This window comes from Sitophilus oryzae, unplaced genomic scaffold (genome assembly GCF_002938485.1).
Source record: "Sitophilus oryzae breed Bouriz unplaced genomic scaffold, Soryzae_2.0 scaffold_358_pilon_pilon, whole genome shotgun sequence".
Classification (NCBI taxonomy): domain Eukaryota; kingdom Metazoa; phylum Arthropoda; class Insecta; order Coleoptera; family Curculionidae; genus Sitophilus; species Sitophilus oryzae.
The window spans coordinates 854,354-865,966 of record NW_022146927.1 but is presented as its reverse complement, the minus strand read 5'-3'; the positions used below and the strand labels follow the sequence as shown (position 1 = coordinate 865,966).

The 11,613-nt window shown below is 29.4% G+C and overlaps 1 protein-coding gene across 1 annotated transcript; it reads right to left on the bottom strand.

Annotated features, from left to right (window-relative positions):
* Positions 1-819: 819 nt before the first annotated feature.
* LOC115884948 (integumentary mucin C.1-like) lies at positions 820-11,380 on the bottom strand. Its single transcript, XM_030903668.1, has 7 exons — positions 11,263-11,380; positions 3,905-4,092; positions 3,748-3,836; positions 2,136-2,192; positions 1,600-1,744; positions 1,414-1,487; positions 820-964 (listed from the first exon to the last, which is right to left on the bottom strand). The coding sequence occupies exons 1-7, from the start codon at positions 11,293-11,295 to the stop codon at positions 849-851; spliced, it is 702 nt and encodes a 233-aa protein (XP_030759528.1). The 5' UTR covers positions 11,296-11,380; the 3' UTR covers positions 820-848.
* Positions 11,381-11,613: the final 233 nt, after the last annotated feature.

The window sequence follows — 11,613 nt, the reverse complement described above, 5'->3', positions numbered from 1 at the left end:
TAAGTGTAATAAACCTTAATCAAATTTACCTTTATTTTAATCGTAGAAACTAAAAATGTAATAATATATAGCTCTAATAGTCCTTCAACGAACCCAAAACTTACAATTTGTAAAAATCTAGCCGTTTAGCTACAATACTCCGTGTCGAATGTGGTGAACAACCCTGTATAACTAAATACAAAGTTGTAAGAAAAAAAAATGGATTTGTACTGAGAAAGTATCCATTCAAAAGTCACATAGTCTGTCCAACGAGAGAATCCCTGACAGTGACAGTTGTGTCATTTTAATTCACAGGAAAATTGTATTTTCTGTCATGTTTTTGATGTCTGTCGAAATATTCCCTGAACCGTTGGCTATACATATATAAAAACTGTTTTTATATGGAACAATTTACATTAAACATGAAAAATAAATGCCAAGGAATGATGCGTCAGCACGTTATGTGATATTTTAATTCAACAATTATAACTGATTTTTTAAATATTACTTTAAATAAATAATAAAAATAATCCTATAATAAAACCGTATATCAATCAAAAAAATTGTTTATTTTTGATATTGTCATCAGTAAGTCTTTTGTAAATTTACAAGAATTCTTTGACTAGGTCTACGACTAAAGTTGTTGACTATGAATTTAAATCCATGACAGGTATTTTAGAACTTAGAACTTTAGAACGACATTAGTGTTAAATGTATACAGTGTAGAACAAAAAGCAAAAATATGCTATTGCGTAGATAAGTACTCAAAAGAGGTGAACAAAAAATAAAAATTCGTATTTTACATTTAAAACCTAATTTATATAAATAAAATTTATAAATACGTATATTATTTTATTGATTTACATTTTCTAACATATAAAGAATAAAATATAGCACCACCATGCTCTTTCTTCTGATGCTGCAGTTGTAGTCTCTACTGTAGTACTAGTCGTTGCTTCTGTGGTAGTACTCTCAGTGGTTGTAGCTAAAAAAATAAGAGAAATAAACATTCTTCATTTCAAACCAAACCAAACATATTCTAGAGAACACAAACAGAAATCAAATAAAATATACAGCATTTCATTTAAAAAATTGCATCTTTAGTGTTTGACTATGCCGGAATCGCCCTGTATATACATAAAAATATATTTAAAATGTACACTATATAGGGTGATTCAAAAAGCATGTACCGTCTCTCGTGGGGAGATTCCTCACGTAAAAATATGATTTATTTTTCATATCAACATAGGTCCGATTCTACTTTGTTTTGTAGCTACAGGGTGTTAAAGACTTAATATTTTTTCGATTTTTCAATGAAACAAATCAGTGAGTGATTCGATTAAATAATTTAAAAAAAGTATAAATATCAAATACGAGACCTGGTATAAAGTTCTTTTTCAGAACACTGTGTATATAAAAAAAACATATACTTACAGGTAGTTGTAGAAGCAGTTGTAGTTGATGTAGTTGTAGTTGTTGTACTCGTAGTTGTAGTTTCAGTTACACAGCTAAAAAATGAACAAGCTCTTTTAATAAAATTCTAAAAAATACAATCTTGGGAATATGTAATTTTCTATTCTGAACATTATTTAAATTTATTATATAATATGTGACGTTTACTTGTCAGATCCTTCATCTTCATCGCACACTGTGCCATCGCTGCAAGTCCTGTTGTTTCCGATAAACTGGATACTTCCAAACCAGTTTATACAAGTTACGTAAGTTGTATCATCATAACAATGTATAGCTTTTGAACCACAGCTATCTGTAAATCAAAAATAGAATTTTATAACAATTAGAATTATTGAATTACAACTCTTATAGGGGACATCCATAAATTACGTGATGGGTTTTGGGGTATTTTTTGACTATCTTCTCCCCTACTGGTGAGATGTCATTCAGATTTAACACCCCCTCCTTGATTTAACAACAGGGAACGTAATTAATACACCCCCCCCCCCCTTAGGCTGTTTATATGTTTTTGAGTTTTGGAATAAACTATTTACTGAATAAACAACAACAAACAAAACTTTATTGTGCAAAAAGCCAAAACAGCTTCGTCGACAAAGCACTCACAAAACAAACAAAGGCACAAAAAAAATATACAAACAACAAAAAATACACAATACAAATCATTTCATACAAATGATACTCACATGGGTCTTGTGTAGTTGTAGTTACAGTTGTGGTGGTTGGAGTTGTGGTAGTTGTGGCTAAAAATTAAAAAATTGTTCATTATTTTCACGTAACTCGAACTTGTAATTGGGTTAAGTACCCTATGATCGAAAAAAAACGGCGTCAAAGACGGCTAGGAATGACAATCGATGATAATTTTGGCGAGGATAAACCATATATATATAATTTATTGGTCCGTACTCTTCTTTATTTTTTAATAGAGCTGACTGTCAATTATCCCTTTTTAATCTCTCTATAATTAGTGTTAATTTGTGACAAGTTCTAGAGATTGCCCTCGCTAAAATTATCATCGAAAATTACCAGTGAAAGTTTACCAGTGTTCCTAAAAATAAACAAAATATATTACGTTTATTTAATCTTTCGAGGGCTGTAACTTCTTTGGCAAGAATTTTAAGGCATATTATGTTCATAGGAACTTTTTGTTTTATTTTTATCTGTACAGGGTGGTCGAAATTGGTCTGTTTTAACAGAGAAACCCTATTTCCTGACTAGATAGAGCAAAACCGACCTAGATGTCATGGGCTCGATTTCTGAGACACGTTTAATGGCGTAAATCGCCTGTTGATATTTTCACTGCTGACTGAGATACGGGGTCTTTTTTAATTTTTTACCATTTGGAAAATTGCCCATAACTTTTGTATTTCGCGGAATAATAAAATTCTGTAAAAACGTTGAAACGTTGTCAAGGCACTCTTTTAAGCACAATCCAGTGTCAGTTTTTTTCTATACTTGCTTTTTTTCTCAGAAATAATAAAAAATATAATTTTTTAAATGGAAATCATAGTTGGCTATGAACTTAAAAAATGCTGGCGTTTAACCCTTTTTAACGATATAAAGTTATGTGTATTTAATTCTAAAAATGAGACAAATATTACGTTTTTTATCTTTGTGTCGAAGCGGGTCTTGATTTTGTGTTGATCTAATGAATCTAATTATTTTTTATCACAATTTAATATTGTATATTATTATTTATCTGCATAATTAAAGCATAATCAAAGTTTTGAAAAGGTAAATCAACATTCTTTATTAGTATATTATAATTTACAATTAAAAAGCCAGGGTTACAACTGCACTATTAAATGGAGAGAATTGGATTGGAACAAAGAGCCTCATATCTTGGCCCCCATATCTAGGCCTGCCAAACCAAACCAAACCAAAAAGAGCATGCATAGAAAAAAACTGACTACGCCACTGGATTGTGCTTAAAAGAGTGCCTTAAGTATGTTTTTACAGAATTTTATTATTCCGCAAAATAAAAAAGTTATGAGCAATTTTCAAAATGGTAAAAAATTCAAAAATACCCCGTGTCTCAGTTGGCAGTGAAAATATCAACAGGCGGTTTACGCCATTAAGCGTGTCTCAGAAATCGAGCCCATGACATCTATATCGGTTTTGCTCTATCTAGTCAGGAAATAGGTTTTCTCTGTTAAAACCGTTAAAACAGACCAATTTCGACCACCCTGTACAATCACCGACCAAAGTGTCAGATACACTATTATTTTGACACCCTGTATACTTTCAATACTTCAATTATATCATATTTTCTTTCTATTTTTATCACACTTTTTTTACCTGTAGTGGTTGTTGAGGCAGTAGTAGTTGTACTAGCAGTAGTACTCGTACTAGAAGTACTCTCAGTCGTAGTAGTAGACGAGACACAACTAGGAAAAAAATCACAAAAAAATTGATCAATCCAACTTAAAAACAAACAAAAAAACGTCTTACTCACTTGTCTGTTCCTTCGGTTTCGTCACACACTGTATAATCTGAACAAGTCACCTCGTCACCATAGAATGGTATGAACAGTACCCACCAGCATGTTTTGTAGGTAGTATCGCTGGTACAAACTATACCTTTCGAAGGGCAGTTGGCTTCAACGCCTCCAAAAATTATAGGGAGACATATCATAAAGGTGATCTATATTGGTAAAGAATAAATAATGTGAATTTAAGCAGTGTGATTAATAATGTGATTTATTCAGTTGAGACGTTGTTGATATCCTCTTCTTGGTTCAACAAGACTAGTTATTGTCAAATTGTTTCTATTACTTTTCTTCGAGGCATTTTTATTCTAATTTGTTTATCTGATGGTAATTATCAAGAAACATATGTCGTTTTTTGCTAAAAGTGGTTTTTATTGAGTTTTATCTGTAATTTTCTTTATAGTAGATATACGAAGGTGATGCACCAGGTCCTGTAAAATTGTTTCTATTACTTTTCTTCGGGGCATTTTTATTCTAATATGTTTATCTGATGGTAATTATCAAGAAACATATGTCGTTTTTTGCTAAAAGTGGTTTTATTGAGTTTTATCTCTAATTTTCTTTATAGTATATGAAGCTGATGCACCAGGTCTTGTAAAATTGTTTCTATTACTTTTCTTCGAGGCATTTTTATTCTAATATGTTTATCTGATGGTAATTATCAAGAAACATATGTCGTTTTTTGCTAAAAGTGGTTTTATTGAATTTTATCTGTAATTTTCTTTATAGTAGATATACGAAGGTGATGCACCAGGTCCTGTAAAATTGTTTCTATTACTTTTCTTCGAGGCATTTTTTATTCTAATATGTTTATCTGTGGTAATTATCAAGAAACATATGTCGTTTTTTGCTAAAAGTGGTTTTTATTGAGTTTTATCTCTAATTTTCTTTTATAGTATATGAAGCTGATGCACCAGGTCTTGTAAAATTGTTTCTATTACTTTTCTTCGAGGCATTTTTATTCTAATATGTTTATCTGATGGTAATTATCAAGAAACATATGTCGTTTTTTGCTAAAAGTGGTTTTTATTGAGTTTTATCTGTAATTTTCTTTATAGTAGATATACGAAGGTGATGCACCAGGTCCTGTAAAATTGTTTCTATTACTTTTCTACGGGGCATTTTTATTCTAATATGTTTATCTGATGATAATTATCAAGAAACACGTGTCGTTTTTTGCTAAAAGTAGTTTTTATTGAGTTTTATCTCTAATTTTCTTTATAGAATACGAAGCTGATGCATCAGGTCTTGTAAAATAGTTTCTATTACTTTTCTTCGGGGCATTTCTATTCTGATTTGTTTATCTTATAGTAATTATCAAGAAACACATGTTGTTTTTTGCTAAAACTGATTTTTATTGAGTTTTATCTTTAATTTTCTTTATAGTATACGAAGCTGATGTACCAGGTCTTGTAAAATTGTTTCTATTAGTTTTCTTCGGGGCATTTTTATTCTAATTTGTTTATCTGTTGGTAATTATCAAGAAATACATGTCGTTTTTTGCTAAAAGTGGTTTTTATTGAGTTTTATCTGTAACTTTCTTTATAGTAAATATACGAAGGTGATGCACCAGGTCCTGTAAAATTGTTTCTATTACTTTTCTTCGGGGCATTTTTTTCTAATTTGTTTATCTGTTGGTAATTATCAAGAAATACATGTCGTTTTTTGCTAAAAGTGGTTTTTATTGAGTTTTATCTGTAATTTTCTTTATAGTAGATATACGAAGGTGATGCACCAGGTCCTGTAAAATTGTTTCTATTACTTTTCTTCGGGGCATTTTTATTCTAATTTGTTTATCTGATGATAATTATCAAGAAACACTTGTCGTTTTTTGCTAAAAGTGGTTTTTATTGAGTTTTATCTCTAATTTTCTTTATAGTATATGAAGCTGATGCACCAGGTCTTGTAAAATTATTTCTATTACTTTTCTTCGAGGCATTTTTATTCTAATATGTTTATCTGATGGTAATTATCAAGAAACATATGTCGTTTTTTTGCTAAAAGTGGTTTTTATTGAGTTTTATCTGTAATTTTCTTTATAGTAGATATACGAAGGTGATGCACCAGGTCCTGTAAAATTGTTTCTATTACTTTTCTTCGGGGCATTTTTATTCTAATATGTTTATCTGATGGTAATTATCAAGAAACATATGTCGTTTTTTGCTAAAAGTGGTTTTTATTGAGTTTTATCTCTAATTTTCTTTATAGAATACGAAGCTGATGCATCAGGTCTTGTAAAATAGTTTCTATTACTTTTCTTCGGGGCATTTCTATTCTGATTTGTTTATCTGATAGTAATTATCAAGAAACACATGTTGTTTTTTGCTAAAACTGATTTTTATTGAGTTTTATCTTTAATTTTCTTTATAGTATACGAAGCTGATGTACCAGGTCTTGTAAAATTGTTTCTATTAGTTTTCTTCGGGGCATTTTTATTCTAATTTGTTTATCTGTTGGTAATTATCAAGAAATACATGTCGTTTTTTGCTAAAAGTGGTTTTTATTGAGTTTTATCTGTAACTTTCTTTATAGTAAATATACGAAGGTGATGCACCAGGTCCTGTAAAATTGTTTCTATTACTTTTCTTCGAGGCATTTTTATTCTAATATGTTTATCTGATGGTAATTATCAAGAAACATATGTCGTTTTTTGCCAAAAGTGGTTTTTATTGAGTTTTATCTGTAATTTTCTTTATAGTAGATATACGAAGGTGATGCACCAGGTCCTGTAAAATTGTTTCTATTACTTTTCTTCGGGGCATTTTTATTCTAATATGTTTATCTGATGGTAATTATCAAGAAACATATGTCGTTTTTTGCTAAAAGTGGTTTTTATTGAGTTTTATCTCTAATTTTCTTTATAGTAGTATATGAAGCTGATGCACCAGGTCTTGTAAAATTGTTTCTATTACTTTTCTTCGAGGCATTTTTATTCTAATATGTTTATCTGATGGTAATTATCAAGAAACATATGTCGTTTTTTGCTAAAAGTGGTTTTATTGAGTTTTATCTGTAATTTTCTTTATAGTAGATATACGAAGGTGATGCACCAGGTCCTGTAAAATTGTTTCTATTACTTTTCTTCGGGGCATTTTTATTCTAATATGTTTATCTGATGATAATTATCAAGAAACACGTGTCGTTTTTTGCTAAAAGTAGTTTTTATTGAGTTTTATCTCTAATTTTCTTTATAGAATACGAAGCTGATGCACCAGGTCTTGTAAAATAGTTTCTATTACTTTTCTTCGGGGCATTTCTAATCTGATTTGTTTATCTGATAGTAATTATCAAGAAACACATGTTGTTTTTTGCTAAAACTGATTTTTATTGAGTTTTATCTTTAGTTTTCTTTATAGTATACGAAGCTGATGTACCAGGTCTTGTAAAATTGTTTCTATTACTTTTCTTCGGGGCATTTTTATTCTAATTTGTTTATCTGTTGGTAATTATCAAGAAACATATGTCGTTTTTTGCTAAAAGTGGTTTTTATTGAGTTTTATCTGTAACTTTCTTTATAGTAGATATACGAAGGTGATGCACCAGGTCCTGTAAAATTGTTTCTATTACTTTTCTTCGGGGCATTTTTATTCTAATATGTTTATCTGATGGTAATTATCAAGAAACATATGTCGTTTTTTGCTAAAAGTGGTTTTTATTGAGTTTTATCTCTAATTTTCTTTATAGTATATGAAGCTGATGCACCAGGTCTTGTAAAATTATTTCTATTACTTTTCTTCGAGGCATTTTTATTCTAATATGTTTATCTGATGGTAATTATCAAGAAACATATGTCGTTTTTTGCTAAAAGTGGTTTTTATTGAGTTTTATCTTTAATTTTCTTTATAGTAGATATACGAAGGTGATGCACCAGGTCCTGTAAAATTGTTTCTATTACTTTTCTTCGGGCATTTTTATTCTAATATGTTTATCTGATGATAATTATCAAGAAACACGTGTCGTTTTTTGCTAAAAGTAGTTTTTATTGAGTTTTATCTCTAATTTTCTTTATAGAATACGAAGCTGATGCACCAGGTCTTGTAAAATAGTTTCTATTACTTTTCTTCGGGGCATTTCTATTCTGATTTGTTTATCTGATAGTAATTATCAAGAAACACATGTTGTTTTTTGCTAAAACTGATTTTTATTGAGTTTTATCTTTAATTTTCTTTATAGTATACGAAGCTGATGTACCAGGTCTTGTAAAATTGTTTCTATTACTTTTCTTCGGGGCATTTTTATTCTAATATGTTTATCTGATGATAATTATCAAGAAACACGTGTCGTTTTTTGCTAAAAGTGGTTTTTATTGAGTTTTATCTCTAATTTTCTTTATAGAATACGAAGCTGATGCATCAGGTCTTGTAAAATAGTTTCTATTACTTTTCTTCGGGGCATTTCTATTCTGATTTGTTTATCTGATAGTAATTATCAAGAAACACATGTTGTTTTTTGCTAAAACTGATTTTTATTGAGTTTTATCTTTAATTTTCTTTATAGTATACGAAGCTGATGTACCAGGTCTTGTAAAATTGTTTCTATTAGTTTTCTTCGGGGCATTTTTATTCTAATTTGTTTATCTGTTGGTAATTATCAAGAAATACATGTCGTTTTTTGCTAAAAGTGGTTTTTATTGAGTTTTATCTGTAACTTTCTTTATAGTAAATATACGAAGGTGATGCACCAGGTCCTGTAAAATTGTTTCTATTACTTTTCTTCGAGGCATTTTATTCTAATATGTTTATCTGATGGTAATTATCAAGAAACATATGTCGTTTTTTGCTAAAAGTGGTTTTATTGAGTTTTATCTGTAATTTTCTTTATAGTAGATATACGAAGGTGATGCACCAGGTCCTGTAAAATTGTTTCTATTACTTTTCTTCGGGGCATTTTTATTCTAATATGTTTATCTGATGGTAATTATCAAGAAACATATGTCGTTTTTTGCTAAAAGTGGTTTTTATTGAGTTTTATCTCTAATTTTCTTTATAGTATATGAAGCTGATGCACCAGGTCTTGTAAAATTGTTTCTATTACTTTTCTTCGAGGCATTTTTATTCTAATATGTTTATCTGATGGTAATTATCAAGAAACATATGTCGTTTTTTGCTAAAAGTGGTTTTTATTGAGTTTTATCTGTAATTTTCTTTATAGTAGATATACGAAGGTGATGCACCAGGTCCTGTAAAATTGTTTCTATTACTTTTCTTCGGGGCATTTTTATTCTAATATGTTTATCTGATGATAATTATCAAGAAACACGTGTCGTTTTTTTGCTAAAAGTAGTTTTTATTGAGTTTTATCTCTAATTTTCTTTATAGAATACGAAGCTGATGCACCAGGTCTTGTAAAATAGTTTCTATTACTTTTCTTCGGGGCATTTCTAATCTGATTTGTTTATCTGATAGTAATTATCAAGAAACACATGTTGTTTTTTGCTAAAACTGATTTTTATTGAGTTTTATCTTTAATTTTCTTTATAGTATACGAAGCTGATGTACCAGGTCTTGTAAAATTGTTTCTATTACTTTTCTTCGGGGCATTTTTATTCTAATTTGTTTATCTGTTGGTAATTATCAAGAAACATATGTCGTTTTTTGCTAAAAGTGGTTTTTATTGAGTTTTATCTGTAACTTTCTTTATAGTAGATATACGAAGGTGATGCACCAGGTCCTGTAAAATTGTTTCTATTACTTTTCTTCGGGGCATTTTTATTCTAATATGTTTATCTGATGGTAATTATCAAGAAACATATGTCGTTTTTTGCTAAAAGTGGTTTTTATTGAGTTTTATCTCTAATTTTCTTTATAGTATATGAAGCTGATGCACCAGGTCTTGTAAAATTATTTCTATTACTTTTCTTCGAGGCATTTTTATTCTAATATGTTTATCTGATGGTAATTATCAAGAAACATATGTCGTTTTTTGCTAAAAGTGGTTTTTATTGAGTTTTATCTGTAATTTTCTTTATAGTAGATATACGAAGGTGATGCACCAGGTCCTGTAAAATTGTTTCTATTACTTTTCTTCGGGGCATTTTTATTCTAATATGTTTATCTGATGATAATTATCAAGAAACACGTGTCGTTTTTTGCTAAAAGTAGTTTTTATTGAGTTTTATCTCTAATTTTCTTTATAGAATACGAAGCTGATGCACCAGGTCTTGTAAAATAGTTTCTATTACTTTTCTTCGGGGCATTTCTATTCTGATTTGTTTATCTGATAGTAATTATCAAGAAACACATGTCTTTTTTTTTGCTAAAAGTGATTTTTATTGAGTTTTATCTTTAATTTTCTTTATAGTATACGAAGCTGATGTACCAGGTCTTGTAAAATTGTTTCTATTACTTTTCTTCGGGGCATTTTTATTCTAATATGTTTATCTGATGATAATTATCAAGAAACACGTGTCGTTTTTTGCTAAAAGTAGTTTTTATTGAGTTTTATCTCTAATTTTCTTTATTGTATACGAAGCTGATGTACCAGGTCTTGTAAAATTGTTTCTATTACTTTTCTTAGGGGCATTTTTATTCTAATTTGTTTATCTGTTGGTAATTATCAAGAAACACAAGTCGTTTTTTGCTAAAAGTGGTTTTTATTGAGTTTTATCTCTAATTTTCTTTATAGTATACGAAGCTGATGTACCAGGTCTTGTAAAATTGTTTCTATTACTTTTCTTAGGGGCATTTTTATTCTAATTTGTTTATCTGTTGGTAATTATCAAGAAACACAAGTCGTTTTTTGCTAAAAGTGGTTTTTATTGAGTTTTATCTCTAATTTTCTTTATAGTATACGAAGCTGATGTACCAGGTCTTGTAAAATTGTTTCTATTACTTTTCTTAGGGGCATTTTTATTCTAATTTGTTTATCTGTTGGTAATTATCAAGAAACACAAGTCGTTTTTTGCTAAAAGTGGTTTTTATTGAGTTTTATCTGTAATTTTCTTTATAGTAGATATACGAAGGTGATGCACCAGGTCCTGTAAAATTGTTTCTATTACTTTTCTTCGGGGCATTATTATTCTAATTTGTTTATCTGATGATAATTATCAAGAAACACTTGTCGTTTTTTGCTAAAAGTGGTTTTTATTGAGTTTTATCTCTAATTTTCTTTATAGTATATGAAGCTGATGCACCAGGTCTTGTAAAATAGTTTCTATTACTTTTCTTCGTTTTTATAAATACCGGTCACAAGTTTTCTACCAACAGCGTTAATACAAATATACCGGAAGCTTTTTAAATGCAACATTTATGTCGTTTTAAAATGGGATAAAATATGCGCTAAATTCAGTAAGAAAAAAGATTTTTTCAATGAAAATGAGTGCTTACCAGAAAATGCTTCAAGCAGTGTTTTTCGGCCATTTTGCTCACACACTGAACTAACTCGAGTCAAGTCGCGTGATTTTGTAATCTTTAAACAAAAAGGTTTTATTAGTCAGTTTTTGAGAAGTCGTAAATTTTCAGGATTAAATTTTGACTTTGTTCTCAAATCCAAAAACGGTTTTTTCGCCGATTTGAGTAAACACTCTTATCAATTTTACGTGTAAAATTCATTAATCATCATTTTTTTTCTTCTTTTCTTAAGGCCCCCATACACTTCAGTTATTTTGTTCCGTTTTAATCGTGCTGTTAGAAACAGAAGATGCAAGGCAAGGAAGAATTAAAACTCGTTATCCAGTC